The sequence below is a fragment of the Salvelinus alpinus genome, chromosome 6 (genome assembly GCF_045679555.1).
Source record: "Salvelinus alpinus chromosome 6, SLU_Salpinus.1, whole genome shotgun sequence".
Classification (NCBI taxonomy): domain Eukaryota; kingdom Metazoa; phylum Chordata; class Actinopteri; order Salmoniformes; family Salmonidae; genus Salvelinus; species Salvelinus alpinus.
In genome coordinates this window covers 37642639-37666149 of record NC_092091.1, presented here as the reverse complement: position 1 = coordinate 37666149, position 23511 = coordinate 37642639, and the positions used below count along the sequence as shown (strand labels likewise).

The window sequence follows — 23511 nt, the reverse complement described above, 5'->3', positions numbered from 1 at the left end:
GGGTGAAATCAATTAGCTTAACTTCTCAGAGATCAAATAATATTTCCACAAAATAATGATTCCGGAACGCTTATTTTTTTCTAACTACAGAAACGATTTCAGAACAATCTGGGTGTCATGACTTGCTGAAATGAAATGAACGACCCCCCCTGTGAGAAGGGAACCCACAACCTTGACGTTGCTAGTATCATGCTCGTACGTATAACTAATCGATTTAATCATTAACAAACACACACTAACACACAAAAATAATGATCTTGTGAAATAACTAGGAATACTTGCGATAAGGAGCCGAAGCAGTAACAGTCTTAAGAGTTTGATGACTGTCGAGGCTAGCGAAAACATACATGAACGTCATGTAGCCAAAACACACAAAGCAAGGTGAAGGGGTAAAACACAACACACTGGAAAAGAGAATGTATTAAGGGAATACTTACAGATTACCATCCAACTTCAGCAAGAATCCCTGTTTGTCATACACTAGAACGAGAGCCAGAAAGAGAGAGACAGAGCGAGATTAAGTATAATGTTGATGGCTGGAGAACAAGGAACAAAACGAAACATTGCAAAACTGATGAATACAAACTAAATCAAAAAGTGTAGTAATCAATGTTTACTTTCTTTCATATTCATTTAGCTGTAGATCATCTATAGACAAGGTCTAAGATCCATAGGTACCATGAAGCTTAAAAGAACAACTAGTGGAAAGCAATGAGAGAAAATTACATTTTTTGGTAAGTTTCTGTTGGAGCCTGGTTCATAGGAAACGTCATGGATCATGAGGCAGTAGCTATTTCTACTTACGACATGGACATATATGAATCTCTTACGACACGGGTACATTTTCAACTTCATAAAAACATGTCTGTCTGCAATCATTATATTATATTCATCATATCAGAGGTCACTGGAGCTGTTCTTTAAACTGGTAATGACTGTGTCCTCTCTGCCCTTTATTTGCAGGCCTGGTACATGACCTCATGTCCTTATGGGAATGGAACAGCAACACAAATGTGTCTAGATAAATGATGCGGTTTAATTTAACTGATTTACTGAGGTCAGGACAACTTCATCTCAGCTTCCTTCATTCAAAATACCATGTTTAAAACAAGAAAAACAAATGATAGTTTTGAATCCAACATTTCCTGTTAAAACAAAAGTAAACAGAGGTCACACTTGCATTTGAAAAAGCAGCAGAGCACTGTTCACCCACTTTCAAAACAGTACATTCAGTCAACAACAACAAGAAAGTACAGATCTTTAACATTTGCCCGGCAGAGTTCAATTAAATTGACACTGGAGTAGCCAGATCTGTGGCCTCTCATTAGTTACTCAAGTTATCCAGCTCTTTCATGGTGCTGCTATCTGTCTGCTAAAGCAAATGACGCCGTGCACCCTGCTTCTTAAAAGGAAATGAAGTACAAATAAAAAGAGAAGACAGTCAGTTGGAGATCTTCAAGAACAAGATGAAGATAAAGCTGTAAGTTGATCTAATACCATCTGGCTGTGTGAGACTAGACCACAGTGTGTGGTGGAGTGTGTGTGTGTGTGTGTGTGTGTGTGTGTGTGTGTGTGTGTGTGTGTGTGTGTGTGTGTGTGTGTGTGTGTGAGGAGTGCTGTGGTGACAGGTTCATGGAGGGCTGATGGGATTGAGAGGTTTGTTGTGAAACGTGGTGGGTTAGTTGGGGAGGAGATAAATAGGTGTTTCTTATTATTGCTGGGCAGAGAGTGAGATTTGTTCTAGCAGCAGTTTCCTGATGGAAAGCAGCAAGCCTCTAGCCAGCTACCTCTGGGCTCTAGATTCCGGGGTCTGGAAATCAGGGGAGCCCATGGGTCCTGCTCTTACAAAGATATATCTCTTCACTGCAGGGTGGATTTTGGTCAACTATGGGGGTTTCGATGGCAGGTTTTCATTTCCTATGTCAAGGTCATTAATGAGGTTGAATGATCCACATTTGGTTATGAAATTCTAAAGAAGGCTGGTTCTCAATGTACAGTGAATCATTAAAACGTTAAAGGTGAAGTCTTATATACGCATCCAAAATAGAAACACTGAATGAAATTGTACATTTCCAGACATTCTTTTCCTATAAAATTAACACATCTACATAGAAGATAATTGTCTTTGAAAGATATACTGTATTTCAACATGTGGACATACCATAGAAGACTGACCAGTTTGGAAGGAAATGTTTTACAATGTTGGGAGGTGATGGATTTCAATAAATGAAATACATAGTTTCAATAATAAAGCGAATGACCACTATTATCATCTGATATGCCAGATACACTATTTACAGCAGTTGCACTCAATTCTAGATGTTTGTTAATCAAATGTAAGCACACCTAAGTGAGTACTATGAGAAAGCCAGGCTTTTTAAAATGCATATGAGTTCCTAAGATCTACAAAACCTCCCAACATGGATGCCTGGTTTATATGTGGCAGGGTTGGCTTAACTCTAACTCTAAACCTTAATCTATACTACCTGAGTGAAATAATTGTCCCACGGAGACAAAACTATCCAGGTCTTTCTCTGAAACACAAGAGTTAAGTAACGAGTTAAGCCCCAGGGTAGTAAGTGTTCCGTTAGATATCGCTGGAAACGCCCTCCTATCCAAGGGAAAACCGCAGAAATATAATTACTTGCCATGGGCCTATCCATCACAGAACAATGACTTGAATGGGAATGTTCGCTGTAGAAATGTTATTTCTATGTGGAAAACACAGTGTGAAAACAGGTGGTTGATTGAGTGGTGTTAGTCATAGGGTGTGACATAAACAAGAAGCCATATTAACCACTACCCTCATCATTTCCACTAACACTACTAGCACCCTCTCTCAGAAGAGCACATCCATCTCCCGTTCTGTTGCTCCTAGGCAGCTAGGCTCTACCACCAACATCATCGTTCACTGTCGGCAAAACTGGGTCAAAACTCAAAACGTCTCAGCCTGCCATTTTAACAAAGTGTTGGACGATATTGCAAATCATGAAATCAAGCAATAACCCTATTGAAAATAAACAAATTAAAGCTGTAAAAGGGCTTAGATCGACACTGTTTGTTGTCCAGAGTAGGAGAAGCAGATGACAGGATGATTAAAAAGAGAAGTCATTCAATCAAGATTACACAGTTGAAGGGTTTGGTTTGCACGTCATTGAACATTCAGGAGTCCAAACAAGTGAATAATACACAGTCTGCCTAGTCCAAACAACTTCCTGAGAGGTGCATTGCTTGATAGTGGGTTCATAGGAGAACAAGCTATTGTTGTAGAACAAGCTGTTAGATAAGGGTTGTGTCCCAAATGGCACCCTATTCCCTATGTAGTGTACTACTTTGGACCAGGGCCCATAGCGCTCTGGTCAAATGTAGTGAATTATGTAGAGAATAGGGATGCAGCCTCAAATCAGGGATGAGGACCATTTAAAGAGATACACCTTACAAACCACATAAAAGAAAGTTCAACACACCCCACAGTGACACAGCAGTTGGCGTAAATGTACCGTAAAATCAGGACAGGGAGTGTGAGGTTGTTGAGTTGCTCTAATAAGATCTATTGTTTGAGGACACCTGTTTAGCCTGCTCAACTTTCTTTCTTTGGCTCATCTGCCAAAAAGCTTAAACACTCAGAGTAAAGTTAAATGTACTAATCTCCAAACGTTTACTTGGTTTTTACATAATGGGCTATTTTCAAATCAAGCCTGGACTCAGGTTGTCAGAGAACAAGAAGCCCTACGGCATCATGCTTGGCTCGCTCCTCCATCCCTTTTCTGAACTTGGAACTCAACCTGCATCTGTGGAGAGCGGTGAACAAACATCTCTCCCAAATTGCTAACAAATGCTGATATGCCTGAGGTACAGGAATCATTTTCTGCTTTGAAATACGTGTATTTTCACAGACCCTGGGTGCTAGTTGACAGAGTGAGAGGAAGGACATAAGAGAATGAAAGAGAAGAGTAGTGTTGTTGTTTCTCCTGAGTTAGACATTCAACCTAAACATGTAACTTTAAAAACCATCATGGATGTATAACTTTACAAAATAAACACGACAAAGTCGTGTAATGCTCTATAGCTGTGTAGTTACGTTGTAGGCCTACTGTACGTTGTTACATATAACTTTAGTTAGCCTATTCCGGTAATTGCATAGGAATAAAGTTAAACCATTTTGTTATGATGCAGAGAAAAGCTCAGGCTGGAATAACATTATTTAACAGTATAATAATTATTTGAAAAAGAGCCTTGCCAAGGAGATTTCGAAAACAAAAGTCTCCTTGCCAAAGACATGATTCTAATAAATCCCAGACACCTTGGTGTTATTCGACACAAATATCTAGTCCATTACAACAAGCTGTTAGATAAAAGCCCAACCGCCTCTGCTGTCTATGTCAGTTAGCACTAATATCTCATAACATCTCGTTGATGACCAAAATGGTAACTTATTCCCTACATAGTGAACTACTTTTGACCAGGACCCTGGGCAAAAGTAGTGCACTATATAGCATTACATAGGAAATAGGGTGCCATTTGGGATGCACTGTCATTTGTGTGTTTACTGAGACAGGTGATGCATCAACAGGTTTGTGTACAATAACCCCCCAGAATGTTTTTACTGGAGAATGTGATGGTACAAATGAACTACAGATTAACTGCAAAACAAAAATCCAAGATGACATAGCAGTCAGACGTCTCTGTCTTTGTCTTGTCGTGACCCGTGTATATATCTTTTAATATATTTTTTCTTCGCATATATTTTTTTATATTTTTCTTAACCTCAACTTCAACATACTCTCCTGCAATCCGCCTCACCCAATGTGGTATGGATCTGCTATTTTCTTTACTTTACAACCGGAACCCCCAACAGAAGCTAGCCAGCTAACTAGCTACTAGCTAGTAGTCAGAGCGGCCATCAGCTAACATTTAGCCCAGACAACTCTTGCCAGTCTGCATAGCGCGATTCAAACCAGAGCATATCGGACTTATTTTTCTCTATAGCTTCGGATTCCTACCGCAAACTCTGAACCTTTTCAGCTGGATCTACGTAGCTATCTAGCTGAGTGGCCACTACTGGCTAACGTCTCTGTCCTGAAGCAAGCACCAATTAGCCTGGAGCTAGCCTATGCTAGGCCCATCTTCCGGCTAGCTGAAGAGGTCCATCAGCCACTCCTTGGGCTAAAATACCCATCTTGCCAATTGGCCTGGACCCCTTTTACTGCCGATACGGAGCCCTGCCAATCCATCACGACTGGACTACTGACGTAATCTGCCCAAGTTTTTTTTCAATATGCTCCTCCATCGCGACGTCCCCTGAATGCCCATCTGCTAGCCTACTAGCCGCGGCCCGCTAGCTGTCTAGAGCATATCGGACTGTTAGCTGAAGAGGTACATCGGCCAATTTCTTTGGACACTATACCTATTTTGCCAATTGGCCTGGACCCTTTTACTATACGGAGCCTTGCTGATCCATCACGACTGGTCTGCCAACATAACTGCACGAGGGGGCTACAACAGACTTCTTCCATCGCAACATCCCTCTAAGGCCCCTCTGCTAGCTTGCTAGCCCTGGCCCGCTAGCTGTCTGAATTGCCGTGTCTCCAGCCCGCCTAGCTACTCACTGGACCCCTATGATGACTCGGCTACGCATGCCTCTCCTAATGTCAATATGCCTTGTCCATTGCTGTTTTGGTTAGTGGTTATTGTCTTATCTCGCCGTAGAGCCTCTAGCCCTGCTCAATATGCCTTAGCTAACCCTTTAGTTCCATCTCCCACACATGCGGTGACCTCACCTGGTTTAAATGATGTTTCTAGAGACAATATCTCTCTCATCGTCACTCAATGCCTAGGTTTTCTCCACTGTATTCACATCCTACCATACCTTTGTCTGTACATTATGCCTTGAATATATTCTACCGTGCCAAGAAACCTGCTCCTTTAACTCTCTGTTCCGAATGTACTAGACGACCAGTTCTTATAGCCTTTAGCCGTACCCTTATCCTACTCATCCTCTGTTCCTCTGGTGATGTAGATCCAGGCCCTGCAGTGCTTAGCTCCACTCCCATTCCCCAGGCGCTCTCATTTGTTGACTTCTGTAACCGTAAAAGCCTAGGTTTCATGCAAGTTAACATTAGAAGCCTCCTCCCTAAGTTTGTTTTATTCACTTCTTTAGCACACTCTGCAAGCCCGGATGTCCTAGCCGTGTCTGAATCCTGGCTTAGGAAGACCACCAAAACCCCTGAAATTTCATCCCTAACTATAATGTTTTCCGACAAGACAGAACTGCCAAAGGGGGCGGAGTTGCAATCTACTGCAGAGATGGCCTGCAGAGTTATGTCTTAATATCCAGGACTGTTCACAAACAATTTGAGATTCTACTTTTAAAAATCAACCTTTCCAGAAGTAAGTCTCTCACTGTTGCCGAAAATCAACCTTTCCAGAAGCAAGTCTCTCACTGTTGCCGCTTGCTATAGACCACCTTCTGGCCCCAGCTGTGCCCTGGACACCATATGTGAATTGATTGCCCCCATCTATCTTCAGTGCTCGTGCTGTTAGGTGACCTAAACTGGGACATGCTTAACACCCCGGCCATCCTACAATCTAAGCTTGATGCCCTCAATCTCACACAAATTATCAATGAACCTACCAGGTACAACCCCAAATCCGTAAACACGGGCACCCTCATAGATATCATCCGAACCAACCTGCCCTCCAAATACTGTCTTCAACCAGGATCTCAGCAATCACTGCCTCATTGCCTGCATCCGTAATGGGTCTGCAATCAAACGACCACCCCTCAACACTGTCAAACGCTCCCCAAAACACTTCAGCTAGCAGGCCTTTCTTACCGACCTGGCCCGGATATCCTGGAAGGATATTGACCTCATTCCGTTAGCAGAGGATGCCTGGTCATTCTTTAAAAGTGCTTTCCTCACCATCTTAAATAAGCATGCTCCCTTCAAAAAATGTTGAACCAGGAACAGATATAGCCCTTGGTTCACTCCAGACCTGACTATCCTTGACCAGCACAAAAACATCCTGTGGTGTACTGCATTAGCATCGAGTAGCCCCCGCGATACAGGCAGTTAGGAAAGCAAAGGCTAGCTTTTTCAAACAGAAATGTGCATCTTGTAGCACAGTGTCCCAAAGTTATGGGACACTGTAAAGTCCATGGAGAATAAGAGCACCTCCTCCCAGCTGCCAACTGCACTGAGGCTAGGAAACACTGTCACCACCGATAAATCCAAGATAATTGAGAATTTCAATAAGCATTTCACTACAGCTGGCCATGCTTTCCACCTGGCTACCCCTACCCCGGTCAACAGCCCTGCACCCCCCACAGCAACTTGCCCAAGCCTCCCCCATTTCTCCTTCACCCAAATCCAGATAGCTGATGTTCTGAAAGAGCTGCAAAATCTGGACCCCTACAAATCAGCCGGGCTAGACAATCTGGACCCTCTCTTTCTATAATGATCCGCCAAAATTGTTGCAACTCCTATTACTAGCCTGTTCAACCTATCTTTCGTATCGTCTGAGATTCCCAAAGATTGGACAGCTGCCGCGGTCATCCCCCCCTTCAAAGGGAGAGACACTCTAGACCCAAACTGCTACAGATCTATATCTATCCTAACCTAACTTTCTAAGGTCTTCGAAAGCCAAGTTAACAAACAGATCACCGACCATTTCGAATCCCATCGTACCTTCTCCGCTATGCAATCTGGTTTCCAAGCTGGTCATGGGTGCACCTCAGCCACGCTCAAGGTCCTAAACGATATCGCAACCACCATCGATAAGACACAATACTGTGCAGCTGTATTCATCGACCTGGCCAAGGCGTTCGACTCTGTCAATCCCCACATTCTTATCAGGCGAACTCAACAGCCTTGGTTTCTCAAATGACTGCCTCGCCTGGTTCACCAACTACTTCTCAGACAGAGTTTAGTGTGTCAAATCGGAGGGCCTTTTGTCCGGACCTCTGCCAATCTCTATGGGGGTGCCACAGGGTTCAATCCTCGGGCCGACTCTTTTCCCTGTATACATCAATGATGTCGCTCTTGCTGCTGGTGATTCTCTGATCCACCTCTACGCAGATGACACCATTCGGTATACTTCTGGCCCTTCTTTGGACACTGTGTTAACTAACCACCAGACGAGCTTCAATGCCATGCAACTGTCCTTTCGTGGCCTCCGAACGGATCTTAAATGCAAGTAAAACTAAATGCATGCTCTTCATCCGATCGCTGCCCGCACCTGCCTGCCCGTCCAGCATCACAACTCTGGACGGTTCTGACTTAGAATATGTGGACAACTACAAATACCTAGGTGTCTGGTTAGACTGAAAACTCTCTTTCCAGACTCACATTAAGCAGCTCCAATCCAAAATGTAATCTAGAATCAGCTTCCTATTTCGCAACAAAGCATCCTTCACTCATGCTGCCAAACAAACCCTCGTAAAACTGACTATCCTACCGATCCTTCATATTCGTCGCCAAACCCACTGGCTCCAGGTCATCTATAAGTCTTTGCTAGGTAAAGCCCTGCCTTATCTCAGCTCACTGGTCACCATAGCAGCACCCACCCGGAGCACGCGCTCCAGCAGGTATATTTCACTGGTCACCCCCAAAGCCAATTCGCCCTTTTGACCGCCTTTCTTTTCCAGTTCTCTGCTGCCAATGACTGGAACAAACTGCAAAAATCACTGAAGCTGGAGACTCATATCTCCCTCACTAACTTTAAGCACCAGCTGTCAGAGCAGCTCACAGATCACTGCATCTGTACGTAGACCATCTGTAAATAGCCCATCCAACTACCTCATCCCCATACTGTTATTTATTTATTTTGTTCCTTTGCACCCCAGTATCTCTACTTGCCCATTCATCTTCTGCACATCTATCACTCCAATGTTTAATTGCTATATTGTAATTATTTCGCCACTATGGCCTATTTATTTCCTTACCTCCCGTATCCTACCTCACTGCTTTGTTTTATCTTGGCCAGGGCACGCAGTTGTAAATGAGAACTTGGTCTCAACTAGCCTACCTGGTTAAATAAAGGTGAAATAAAAATAAATAAATAAACATGTGAAAGACGGCAAAGAGGAAACATTGCCCTCTACCACTAAAAGTATCAACTAGTTACTTTACAAGTAACCTCGTCCACAGGCGATTGTGCACAGCACATGTACGCCTGGGAAATCAACGATTCAAAGTTGGCCTTAACCCGATTTAAGCCAATGCCTATGCGCCGGTAGTAACTCCCGGTCTTTCTGTATTGGCTAATGAAGGCCAAGTTTGACGCGTTGGTCCACCAGACTCTTCCCACATTTGGGCAGAAGTGTCTGGGAACAAGATTACTGTACAAGAAAGACACCCAAGTTGTGTTCAGTGGAGCACACCATACCAAATTATTTTGCAATCGTTTAAAAAAAAACGGCAAAACATGCAATTGAATGCTTTAGTGAATCAAGTTGAATCTGTGAGACGCTAGATGGCTAATGCTTGTATACAAAAGTGCTTGTCTTTATGCTATGAAAGAGTAGGGCAGACGCAATATCGCATGAAAAAGATATTCAAGCTTTCCATCACAAATTAAAGACACAAAATAATGGTTGTGCAAATAATAGATAGAGAAGTAGAGGCACCAGCTCTAGCTGGTTCCAACATTACTACATGGTGTGATAAAACATGTCCGTTTATTGCTAATGACAATAAACAAACAGCCTTTGGAGATTCAAAATCATTCTGGGGACAAAATACACAACTGAAAAGGACAGAGTATATAGAGTATAGTCGCATCAAATAAATTGATTGATAATCCATTAGTATCATGTCACAGCATTTGTTAAAATACACTGCAGTTTTGCAACTCCAACTTATTAAGTAGCCTAGTCCGGTTTTTGGTTTCACGGTGTTTCAGATGAGCCCACCACTGCAATCTCAATCTGCGATGCAGCCTATTTACATATGCACATGCCTGATGTAGTATTAGTATTTAATATTTTATTGGGATGCCCAATTAGCTACTCTTCCTGGGGTCAAAACAGGAAAAAATACACAACAAATAAAACACATAAAATACATCATACACTGAGTGTACAAAACATTAGGAACAGCTCTTTCCATGACAGACTGAGCAGGTGAATCCAGGTGAAAGCTATAATCCCTTATTGACCTCACTTGTTAAGTCCACTTCAATCAGTGTAGATGAAGCGGAGCAGAAAGGTTAATGATGGATTTTTAAGCCTGGAGACAATTGAGACATGGATTGTGTATGTGTTCCATTCAGAGAGTGAATGGGCAAGGCAAAAGATTCAGAAAGCATTCAGACCCCTTGACTTTTTCCACATTTTGTTACATTACAGCCTTATTCTAAAATGGAATAAATACATGTTTTTCCTCATCAATCTACAGACAAAACCCCATAATGACAAAGTGAAAACAGGTGTTTAGAAATGTTTGCAAATATATTAAAAATAAAAAACAGATACCTTATTTGCACAAGTATTCAGACCCTTTCCTATGAGACTCGAAATTGAGCTCAGGTAAATTCTGTTTCCATTGATCATCCTTGAGATGTTTCTACAACTTTATTGGAGTCCACCTGTGGTAAATTCAATTGATTGGACATGATTTGGAAAGGCACACACCTGTCTATATAAGGTCCAACAGTTGACAGTGAATGTCAGAGCAAAAACCAAGCCATGAGGTCAAAGGATTTGCTCGTAGAGCTCCGAGACAGGATTGTGTCGAGGCACAGATCTGGGGAAGAGTACAAAAAATGTCTGCAGCATTGAAGGTCTCCAAGATTCTTAAATGGAAGGATTTTTGAACCACCAAGACTCCGGCCAAACTGAGCAATCAGGGAGAAGGGCCTTGGTCAGGGAGGTGACCAAGAACCCGATGGTCACTCTGACAGAGCTCCAGAGTTCCTCTGTGGAGATGGGAAAACCTTCCAGACGGACAACAATCTCTGCAGCACTCTACCAATCAGGCCTTTATAGTAGAGTGGCCAGACGGAAGCCAGTCCTCAGTAAAAAGCACATGACAGCCCGCTTGGAGTTTGCCAAAAGGCACCTAAAGGACTCTCAGACCATGAGAAACAAGATTATCTGGTCTGATGAAACCAAAATTCAACTCTTTGGCATGAATGCCAAGCATCACGTCTGGAGGAGACTTAGCACCATCCCTACGGTGAAGCATGGTGGTGGCAGCATCATGTTGTGGGGATGTTTTTCTTCTTTTTTTTTTTCTTCTTTTTTAATTTTTTATTTATTTAATTTATTTATTTATTTAAATTATCCCCTTTTCTCCCCAATTTTTTTGTGGTATCCAATCGCTAATAATTACTATCTTGTCTCATCGCTACAACTCCCGTACGGGCTCGGGAGAGACGAAGGTCGAAAGCCACGCGTCCTCCGAAGCACAACCCAACCAAGTCGCACTGCTTCTTAACACAGCGCGCCTCCAACCCGGAAGCCAGCCGCACCAATCTGTCGGAGGAAACACCGTGCACCTGGCCCCCTTGGTTAGCGCGCACTGCGCCCGGCCCGCCACAGGAGTCGCTGGAGCGCGATGAGACAAGGATATCCCTACCGGCCAAACCCTCCCTAACCCGGACGACGCTAGCCCAATTGTGCGTCGCCCCACGGACCTCCCGGTCGCGGCCGGCTGCGACAGAGCCTGGGCGCGAACCCAGAGACTCTGGTGGCGCAGCTAGCACTGCGATGCAGTGCCCTAGACCACTGCGCCACCCGGGAGGCCCCGTGGGGATGTTTTTCAGCGGCAGGGACTGGGAGACTAGTCAGGATCGAGGGAAAAATGAATGGAGCAAAGTACAGAGAGATCCTTGATGAAAACCTGCTACAGAGGGCTCAGGACCTCAGACTGGGGTGAAGGTTCACCTTCCAACAGGACAATGACTCTAAGCACACAGTCAAGACAATGCAGGAGTGACTTTGGGACAAGTCTCATTGTCCTTTAGTTGCCCAGCTAATGGACTTGAACCCAATGGAACATCTTTGGAGAGACCTCAGAATAGCTGTGCAGCGACGCTCCCCCTCCAACCTGACAGAGCTTGAGAGGATCTGCAGAGAAGAATGGGAGAAACTCCTCAAATACAGGTGTGCCAAGCTTGAAGCATTATACCCAAGAAGACTCGAGGCTGTAACCGCTGCCAATGGTGCTTCAACAAATTACTGAGTAAAGGGTCTGAATACTTATGTAAATGTGATATTTCTGTTTTGTATTTTTAATACATTTGTTAAATTTTCTAAAAACTTGTTTTTGCTATGTCATTATGGGGTTTTGTGTGTAGATTGATGAGGAAAAAGGCTGTAACAAAACAAAATGTGGAAAAAGTAAAGGGGTCTGATTACTTTCCGAACGCAATGTAAGTGCCTTTGAGCGGGGTATGGTAGTCGGTGCCAGACGCACCGGTTTGTGTCAAGAACTGCAACGCTTCTGGGTTTTTCATGCTCAACAGTTTCTAGTGTGTATCAAGAAAGGTTCACCACCCAAAGGACATCTAGCCAACTTGACACAATTGTGGGAAGCATTGTAGTCAACATGGGCCAGCATCCCTGTGGAACACTTTTGACACCTTGTAGAGTCCATGCCCCAATGAACTGAGGCTGTTCTGAGGGCAAAGGGGGTGCAACTCAATATTAGGAAGGTGTTCCTAATGTTTTGTACACTCAGTGTACATAACAACATAAGACAATACAATGCAAAATACAATACAAAATGTATAAAAATGTCTGTGTCTCTTCACAGTCCCCATTGTGCCGTAATGTGTTCTTTTATCTGGTTTTTTAATCTGGTTTTATTGCTAGAGTTACCTGGGGTGGCAGAGAGTTCCATGTATTCATGGCTCTATTTAATACTGTGCGTCTCCCAGCCTCTGTTCTGGACCTGGGGACTGTGAAGAGACTCTGGCTGCATGTCTTGTGTCGTACCGATGAGTGTCCGAACTGTGTGACAACTGCTTGAACAGACAATTCAGTACCGTTAACCCATCAACACCTTGCACAAAGACCAATAGTGATGCAGTCAATCTCGCCTCAACTCTGAGGAGAGATTGACATGCATACCACTGACATTCGCCCTCCGTGTACATCTAAGCGCAATACGTGCTGCTCTGTTCTGGACCAACTGCAATTTTCCTATGTCCTTCCTTGCCGCACATGACCAGACAACTGGGCAGTAGTCTAGGTGCGATAAAACTAAAGCCTGTAGGACCTGCCTGGTTGATTTAGATGCCAAGAAAGCAGAACAATGCCTTATCATGGACAGACCTCTTCCCATTTTAGCAACCATTGAGTCTATATGTTTTGACCATGACAGCTTGCTATCTAGGGTTACACCTAGCAGTTTATTCTCCTCAACTTGCTCAATCGTCACATTATTAAGTAATAGATCTAGATGAGGTTTAGGGTTGAGTGAGTGATTTGTCCCGAAAACTATGCTTTTAGTTTTTTTGATATTTAGCACCAGCCTATTGCTAGTTACCCATTCTAAAACTGACTGGAGCTCTATGTTAAGGGTGTCAGTTACTTATTTTACTGTCTTAGCTTACGTGTATACGGTTGAATTGTCAGAGTACATAGACACACAGGCTTTATTCAAGGTCAGTGAAAGGTCATTAGTAAAAACAGAAAACAATAATTACCCAAGCCAGCTGGCCTTGTGGTTCACCACACTCGGGTAACTGTCAATCCATGATAAGGCAGAGGATGTAAATCCATAACGCCTACGTTTTTTCACCAAGAGGTTATGATCGATGACATCAAAAGCTGCACTGAATACTAACAAAACAGCTCCCACAATCTTCTTATCATTTTCTTTCAGCCAATCATCAGGAATTTGTGTCAGTGCCGAGCATGTTGAGTGCCCTTCCCTATAAGCATGCTGAAAGTCTGTTTTTTATTTGTTTTCTGTAAAATATCACTGTATTTGGTCAAACACGATTTTTTCCAAAAGTTTGCTAAGCATTGGTAACAGGCTGATTGGTCGGCTGTCTGAACCATTACGGGTGCTTTGGTATTCTTGGATAGTGGAAAGACCTTTTCCTCCCTCCATGTCTGATGACACACACTATCTTCTAGGCCTAAATTGAAGATGTGGCAAACAGGAGTCACAATGTATCCCGCTACCAACTTCAGAAATTTACCATCCAGGTTGTCGGTACCAGGTGGTGTATCCTTATTTAGAGATAGCAACAATATTTTCACCTCTCCCACACCAACTTTGCAGAACTCAAAACTACAGTCGTTGTCTTTCATTATTTGGTCCGTTATGCATGAATAAAAAGGCTCAGCATTTGTTGCTCACATGTCATGCCTTAGTTTGCAAATCTTGTCAAAAAAAATTATATTCAGGTGGTTGGCAATATCAAAGGGTTTTGTTACGAACAAGCCATCTACCTCAATGAAGGATGAAGCTTTTTCGCTTTTTTTGCCTAGAATTTAATTTAAGGTACTTTAAGCTTTTTACTATCTTGTTTTATATAATTTCTTTGTTCTATAGTGTAGTTTATTTTGTTTAGTTTAGTTACGTGATTTCTGAATTTACTGAATATACAGTACATCTTTCAGTTCCATGTTTCCTTAGTTGCCTTAGTCTCTTAGCTCCCCCTTCTGGTAAGAAGTAGTATACACAAAACATGCTGCTACAATGACAGGAAACATTATGCTGAGTGGGGGTGGGGGCAAAGCTTGGCGCATCATACTCATTATAAACATGTTTGGCATGACAATGAGTAACAATGATTTGGCATGATAGCACAAACAGACTGGCACTCAGTCTAGGACATGGGTAGTTGCTATACTGTACTTACGTGATTTATGTCCCCAGCCCCAGGGGTGCAGTCTCCCAGAGGAGTAGTAGAGGAAGCCCAGGACCACCATGGGACAAAGCACCAGGAGCAGGTGACGGGTTGGCTTCATGATTCTCATCACCTCCTACTGTACATGGCACCATCCACATTGTAGGTGAAGGGGATTGATTGTTATCAGGATAAATTCAATTTCAAAATGCATAGATATTTTTTTTGAATAGGAAAGAGAATATAATAGCATAGAATATGATACAATCCAATATATGGAATTAAAATGCACTTTTTATAGAATAGTGTCAAAATAATATAACAGGATAGAATAGCAGCAGGTTTGGTTCATTGATTGCGCAGAACTTCAACTGCACCCCTAATTGAGGAACATTCTGTTCTCTAATATCGAGGCGGGGTTTGAGTTTTGATAACTGGTTGCGGATGTGCTAACAACAACAATCAGTTGATACTTGTAAAAATGTCAATTCTGAAGACTCTTATCTGTACCTATGTTTATCCTGTACAACAATGATCCTTCCACATAGTGATCATATTCATACTTTACTTTTTTTTTTATCGAATAAATTACAAACACCGACTTTTTCATAATTTGTGTTTTCAACTCAGCGCAAAAGTCAAGACAAGTCAAGACATCTCCAGTTGAGCAACACAAATTAGGAAAAAGTCGCTGGTTGTATTCCATAAAATATTTTATTAAAAGTATGATGGGCCGCAGTTGCAGGTAAGCGTTTTCTGAATAGGCATTTTTAAAAGTATCGACTGATGACTTAATGTTGTTGCTAGCAAATCGCTCGACCACTCGATTTAAGAGAACGGAGTTGAGCGTTCCTCCGCTACCGCACCCCCTGCCTTGGCACCACCTGGCCTGTGCGCCAGGGCCGTCACAAGAATGTCATAACAATCGGGGCTCAATCATAAAGACCAGGGCTAAGGGGCTGGTGGGTCCTAGGAAAAAAAGTGACGTTTCTAAAATAATTTCCTGTAATTTTACATGAATGGAGACATTACAATAATATGTTTTTTTTATACCACACAAATGATCAAATGACAAGCTACTCTGACATGTACATACTGAGATCAATAAAACAAATGTCTTAAATGCAACCAATAGCATAGGCCAATGAAAATAGTGGATAGGCCTACACAGATTTTAGGCCTATAATATGAGGAGGAAATTATAGTCCACCAACTTTCCAGTGGCACTAACCTATTCAAACAGATTTTCCCCCCCGCAAATGTATTTTGAAATATTGCGAAATACCTTCTAGCTGCTGCCTGCCTGCTGTTCATTGAAAGCCACACATCAACAATCAACTGTTTTATATTTGCTGTGCGGGCTGCCCAATTGATGCATTCCCGACAGTAGACTAGGCTTATGTAACATAGCCATTTCACATCGGTTACACCTATGCGCTCATAATGTGACAAAACATAATTTACAGCTATTTAAATATATATATATATATCGATCCTCTGTAGCTAAATTATGCTGGAGTAGTATTTTCAATTCATTTATTTTTTTATAGAGTCAGGAGTAATTATAATTTGGCAAATCCAGCACCCCTTCCTTCATCGTTGTTTTCTTCCATGAGCGATGCTCTCCCCAATGCCAAATAATCAACACGTATTATTAATTCAATCGATTGTGGTCAGTAACCACATAACATGGGTTACTGTGTAGGTTGGCTTACTGTTACAATAATATTTAAAATAATATATCAGCAAGTAGCCTCGCTTACAATTACAAGAGAATAAATTCAGTAAGTCAATGAAGCCGATAGTGTTTTCAGCTACATTGTTATGGAAACGATGTAGGCCTCATTAACATTTTAAACAATACAAACATATGTCAAATGACTTGAATAGCCTATGTGAAAAGTGTACAAATGTGTATTCGCATCAGTAGGCTAAGCGACTGAAATGCATCACAAAAGTATTGGAAAGTTCAGGAAAACATCAGGGATGCTCATCAGGTAATGTGTGTGTGTGTGGACAAAATCGCTTTCAATTGCTAGACTAATGATCATCAGCACTCACCTCGATTTAGCTAACATTTCCCATCCTAATTGTGACCAAATATCCAAACGGAGATTTAGTTTAAACAAAAATCGGACATTGATTGATTTATCCATATCTATTTTTTTATTTATCGAGATGAGTTCCCATGATTGTCTCAAATAAGTGCAATGACGCTCTCCCAATCAAAATGGTGCTGGAATTATCAGTTGACCACACATGGCAATTGCTTTACATTTATTATAACCAGTGGTGCAGTGCTATTTTTTATATAGATATAACCATTCAAAAAAACGTTATTAGCCATCATTTCTGAATGAAAGTTGGTACCGACATGGAGCCTATGTATAAAATCATTTTAGAATATGCATACAATGTACCAGCCTAATTGCATGATTGCCTATGCCGACACATACTGTAAGTGGCTAAAGGAAAAAGTAGTTTTTTTAATCCTAAAACCCCAAATTAGGCCTACTTTATTATAAATTACGCCATCATCACTGTCAATCGTGAATGATAATTCTTCACGTTTTACAGGTGATCTTGAATAATGTTGATGTAAGTGTGGCTAACCGGCCGAACTAATCGAATTTTAGAGCCGATGGAGTTAAACTCTGGCATCGAATGAGAAAAACAATTCAACATTTCATCCTAAATTACATGGTGTTTTTGGTATAATAGTAGTCTGATATTATCATGCTATTATATTACGTTTATGTAAAATACTAATTAATAATTAAGTGATCTTGGCGAAGCGTCGCTCTACTGCGCACCAGCAGCACTATACCCCTGATTATAACAGTTGGATGACTTCGGGAATTTCACGTAACCACAGCTCTATGTGGTAAGTGGCGCATTCAGTTGACTACATTTTTTTTTACACCATTGCAGCAGCGCAAAAGATTCGGGGCTGACCCAAAATCAGCCCAGAAAGCAAGGTCCTGGTGACGTCCATGCTGTGCACCACCATGGTCGCCAGCCCAGCTAGGTCGTTCTTATTATAGCTCAGTGAGCTAGGTAGCTGTCAGGTATATCTGGACATGGAGGGACAGCTAAGCCAGCTAGCTAGCTAAACGAACAGCATTGCTTACAGTGAACAGAAACAAAGCGCAAGACCAAAAATGTATTGCACAGGCTTGTCGATATGTTAAATACCTGTATCTACTTTACATTCTATCACATTCTAACGTTACTATTTAAGCAATGAAGCATGGCTGGTCACAGTGCAGAAGCTAGCTAGCGCTATGCTAACTGTCACCTTTTGTGTCCTTACCGTTTCTTTGATGATGCGTGTCCCAGAAGTGACTGATAGCTAAGATAAACATTTCGTCTTTATATGCGAGCTAGCTGTCCATCTCCGGCGTCAATTTCAAATTGATATCCAACAGCGAGTGTATGTGTAACCCTCCTCAAAAGGTAAATAGCGGTCACTGTACAGTTGCACCATCAGCACACACAACACAGTAGACCCAACATTGACAGTGGGAGGGAACATCTCTGAAACGCCAAATCTGTGGCACACTGCTACAATGTCGCTAGTTGTGTGGGTGGAAAGAAGTCACGTTGTTGCGACGTGAATGTCAGTGCATTGGATTCAAATAGAAAAGCAGAAATAGGAAAGATAATCATACATTCATAAGGCTGTTCAGCACTTCTCATTTTCTTGTCTACATTCAAAAACAATGAGCAATGCTGGCTAAACACAAATGACATTCAACCTGTGTGAGAGCTGGTGCAAACCATAAACAGAACAATATACAACTGTTATTTTTGTAAAGGCTGGGCTACTGTACTGTAAAGTATTCAGACCCCTTGACTTTCCCCACATTTTGTTACATTACAGCCTTATTCTAAATTGTTTTTCCCCCCTCATCAATCTACACACAATATCACATAATGACAAAGGCAAAACACGTAAAAAAAAAAAAAAAAAGTATCACATTTACATAAGTATTCAGACCCTTTACTGGGTACTTTGTTGAAGCACCTTTGGCAGTGATTACATCCTCAAGTCATCTTAGGTATGACGCTACAAGCTTGGCAAACCTGTATTTAGGGAGTTTCACCTATTCTTCTCTGCAGATCTGTCATGTTGGGTGTGAAGCGTTGCTGCACAGCTATTTTCAGGTCTCTCCAGAGATGTTCAATCGGGTTCAAGTCCGGGCTCTGGCTGGGCCACTCAAGAACATTGAGAAAAAAAAGCCACTCCTGCGTTGTCTTGGCTGTGAGCTTAGGGTTGCTGTCCTGTTGGAAGGGGAACGTTCACCCCAGTCTGAGGTCCTGAGCGCTCTGGAGCAGGTTTTCATCAAGGATCTCTCTATACTTTTCTCCGTTCATCTTTCCCTCGATCCTGACTAGTCTCCCAGTCCCTGCCGCTGAAAAACATCCCCACCGCATGATGTTGCCACCACCATGCTTCACTGTAGGGATGGTGCCAGGTTTCCTCCAGACATGACGCTAGGCATTCAGGCCAAATCATTGAATCTTGGTTTCATCAAACCAGAGAATCTTGTTTCTCATGGTCTGAGAGTCCTTTAGGTGCCCTTTGGCAAACTCCATGGAGCCCACTGTGTTCTTGGGGACCTTCAATGCTGCAGAAATGTTTTGGTATCCTTCCCCAGATCTGTGCCTCGACACAATCCTGTCGCAGAGCTATACTTATGGCTTGGTTTTTGCTCTGTCAACTGTGGGACCTTATATAGACAGCTGTGTGCCTTTCCAAATCATGTCCAATCAATTGAATTTACCACAGGTGGACTCCAATAAAATTGTAGAAACAGGATGCACCTGAGCTCAATTTTGAGTCTCATAGCAAAGGGTCTTAAATACATGTATATAAGGTAGTTGTTTTATTTTTTATAAATTAGATGAAAAAATCTAGAAACCTGTTTTAGCTTTGTCATTATGGGGTATTGGCGACCATGGTGGTGTACAGCATGGACGTTACCAGGAGCTGACTGTTTGGGTCAGCCCCGAATCTTTTGCGCTGCTGCAATGGTGTGATGAGGGGGGGAAAAAACAATTTAATCCATTTTAGAATAAAGCTGTAACGTAACAAAATGTGACAAAAAGTCAAAGGGTCTGAATTTTTCAAATGCACTGTATGACCTTCAAAATCGTATACAGTTCTGTAAAAATTGTCTTATGAATTCAAGCAATGACAGGTTCTTTGAACTTAATCTCAAACGTTCTGTGTAAATCCTGTTTTGGGCTAACCTGTGAGGTTTGCTGGTACAAACACTGGGAGAGTCTTCTCCTAGGACAGGAATAATTCAGTTGACCGTTTTACTCCATATGGGAGGTAAATGTATCACTACTGTGATTTAATGGTATGAAGTATTATCTTCAAGGTATCCGAAAGTGTGATTACATATACTGCAAATTGTAGTCATAATTGTCATAAGCATGTCAAACATCGTTAACCAGTGTAATTAAATAGTTATGGAACCACCAACAAATAACACCAATACAGGACATAAGCAAGCCAAAAGTTTACTGAAACAAAAATTGTTTACAAAATGCATGAATGATAATATGGAAGAAGTCCAGCGTTCATTTATCACAGACACAGGAAAGAGGTCAACGTTCATAAGGTCAAACATGAACAGGCCAGGGAACGGTCCCAATGCTGCCCTACTCCCTATTAGGGAATAGGGTTCCATTTGGGATGCTACCAAGATCCCTAGAGTCAACAGTTTACATCTTTCAATAAACTACTTATTATAATAATTACATCTCAGTGTCTTCCTGGCTGTGAATATAGAACATGTATCATTATAAAACAAAGCAATACAGTTATTTTTGATAGAAAAGTAATTTTCTTCCATGTATTATAAGTCATAAGTCTTTCCATACTATTGAATGATGATGATATAAATCTTTTGCTCAGTGGTACTGCTGTGAATGTGGGCCTCTATAACTAACTGTAACCCATACCGTCAGTTCTGTGACTCACACACTCAATTAGGGTCGCAAAATGATGGGCACTTTCTCAAAATTCCCAAATTTTCCAGAAATCCCAGATTAGGTATACCTAGATTTCCTGCTTATTCCCTCCTGATTCCAGGCATATTCCGACCGGGGTTTCTGGAAAACGTGGGAAAATGTTCCAACCCTACACTCAAGTCAACAGCAGTTTACAGACAAACAATGAAGACAATCTGAAAGCCACCTTATCCTATATCCTATCCTAATAAGTGCATCATGGTTGATGATCTTGGCCGAGTGGAGATGGGTAGTAGTAGACACACTCCGTAAGAACATCTTATAGATGTAGAATTAACAATAATATTTTCAAACATGTCCCCCCCTCACAAAAATAGCAAATGACAGCACACAACTATTAAAATGTCCTCTCAAACTGGACTTAAATAAAAGTGCAATGCACAACTTTCATTAAATGAGTAAAGAACCAACTTGGAAATAAATGGAGAGCCCACAGCAATTCTGAACAGGCTATTTCCAATTCATCGCTATAGCAAAAATAGAACATACATCATAATCGGTTTGAAACATCTCCAGCATTGCAACTGACAAACTGTCTGTATTGCAGAGGTTACTTTTACTTTCTCCAAGCACCATATAATAAATATGCTGGTAAAAAAAACAACTCAAAATGGAAAAAGCTATATTCAACGCATTCCTACAAAATACAATGTATAGGAATGCAGTCAACAGTGTGAATCTGCTAAGAGGAGACAGTATTAGTTACTAAAATGGCATTGCACCTCCTTGAAATCAAACATAGGTGCAAGTAGCACCATAAAAACTATACTGAACAAAAATATAAAACGCAACATGTAAAGTGTTAGTCCCATGTTTCATGAGCTGAAATAAAAGATTCCCAGAAATGTTCAATACGCACAAAAAGCTTATTTCTCTCAATTTATGCACAAATTAGTTTACATCCCTGTTAGTGAGCATTTCTCATTTGCTAAGATAATCCATCCACCTTACAGGTGTGGCATATCAAGAAGCTGATTAAACGCCACTATCATTACACAGGTGTACCTTGTGCTGGGGATAATAAAAGGCCACTATAGAATGTGCAGTTTTGTCACACAACACAATGCCACAGATGTATCAAGTTTTGAGGGAGCATGCAATTGGCATGCTGACTGCAGGAATATCCACCAGAGCTGTTGCCAGAAAATGTAATGTTCATTTCTCTACCATAAGCCGCTTCCGTCATTTTAGAGAATTTGGCAGTACATCCAACTGGCCTCACAACCGCAGACCACGTGTAACCACGCCAGTCCAGGACCTCCACATCCGGCTTCTTCACCTGCAGGATCGTCTGAGACCAGACACCCGGACAGCTGATGAAACTGAGGAGTATTTCTGTCTGTAATAAAGCCCCTTTTGGGGGAAAATTTCATTCTGATTGGCTGGGCCTAGCTCCTAAGTGGGTGAGCTTATGTCCTCCCAGGCCCACCCATGGCTGCACCCCTGCCTAGTCATGTGAAATCCATAGATTAGGGCCTAATTTATTTATTTAAATTGACTGATTTCCTTATATGAACTGTAACTCATTGGACTTGTTGCATGTTGTGTTAATATTTTTGTTCAGTATACATAGGAAAATATATACATATGTACTTAAAATAACAACTAGCAACATTCTGTCAAATATTGAGTCAGTGTTTATGAGGATGAGTGGGAATAACTTTTGTGTCTGCTTCACCCTTGAGGAAATCCTTCCTACCAATGAATTATATTGAGTGAATTGTTATTATTATTGTTAGAAAGTTAAATCTTGTTTGGGAGCAAAAATCAAGGGCCAATATCACTTCATTCAATACACAAATTACTGCTACTGGGCACTGGCAGAGTAGCATAAAACGTGACATGGATGGTAATAACCATAGGGACAGGTTTCCTAGACACAGATCAAGCCTAGTTCTGGAAAGATATTTTTGGTCCAGGACAAGGCTTAAACAGTGTCTGGGAAACCAGTGCCTAATGCTGGAATGATGAAGGGATGAATTGAAGAAAAAGACAAACAGTCTAAACTAGGGGTTGGACAGTTATTTTCAGAGGAAGTCCTTTAGTCAGAGCTACACTTACTCACTCAGTGGATAAATTAAGGTAAAGTGAGCAGAAGTCTGGATAAGCAATATCAGTGCTGGTGATTTGTTGGTAGAGTAGGCTACTCCATGATGGCTCTGTAGATCACAGGTTCAATGTAGTCTCCTCTGTACCGTGAGTTGATCACTCTCTGCCTCTTCGACTGCTGGATGGCCTCCTTGTCCTCAAATATACCATCGAAACGCATGTCTGACGCCTTGGACTGGGGAGACAGGGGGCAGGGTACACACAGAAGATGAGGATTACTTCATGGTCCATTGTCACAGGGAGAAGACTCATTAACAAACATGCTGGAGAATAAGATACAGTAGACTACTACAGTAGAGTGAAAAAGTTCGGTGTTGATATACAATGTACAAAGGTTATCAACTTTGGATTCAGGATATTGGATAGCTCACAGTACACTCACCAGTCTTGACTTGACTCTCTTGGGCAGCTCCTCATCCAGGGTATAGACATCATCTCTCTTGGCTGTTAGTTGTGACCCGTCTTCAAACTCCACCTACATCAAACAACACCATCAATGCCAAAATAACCACATTTGACGTCTCTCATAGCAAACAAAACAATGATTTC

General features: G+C 41.8%; 2 protein-coding genes across 8 annotated transcripts in view; both read right to left on the bottom strand.

Moving 5' to 3' along the window:
* The window catches only part of LOC139578657 (CMP-N-acetylneuraminate-beta-1,4-galactoside alpha-2,3-sialyltransferase-like), a 100554-nt gene extending 82200 nt beyond the window's left edge, over positions 1-18354 (bottom strand). For 3 of the 4 annotated variants that reach the window (XR_011675590.1, XM_071406566.1, XM_071406568.1), the window contains exons 1-3: positions 18122-18354; positions 14821-14947; positions 438-480 (exon numbers count right to left, since the gene is read on the bottom strand). Coding sequence is in view for 3 of the 4 variants with exons in the window: in XM_071406566.1 (XP_071262667.1) it covers positions 438-480; positions 14821-14938 (161 nt within the window). In the remaining variant the exon portion in view is untranslated. The remainder of the gene's footprint in view (positions 1-437; positions 481-14820; positions 14948-18121) is intronic. The other variant, XM_071406567.1, reaches the window with a different exon arrangement.
* Positions 18355-20324: 1970 nt separating this feature from the next.
* LOC139578655 (lysine-specific demethylase 4A-like) overlaps positions 20325-23511 on the bottom strand; it is a 65765-nt gene continuing 62578 nt past the window's right edge. For all 4 annotated transcript variants that reach the window (XM_071406562.1, XM_071406564.1, XM_071406563.1 and 1 more), the window contains 2 exons: positions 23345-23437; positions 20325-23137 (listed from right to left, as the gene is read on the bottom strand). In XM_071406562.1, the coding sequence (XP_071262663.1) occupies positions 22997-23137; positions 23345-23437 (234 nt within the window). In that variant the 3' untranslated portion in view covers positions 20325-22996. The remainder of the gene's footprint in view (positions 23138-23344; positions 23438-23511) is intronic.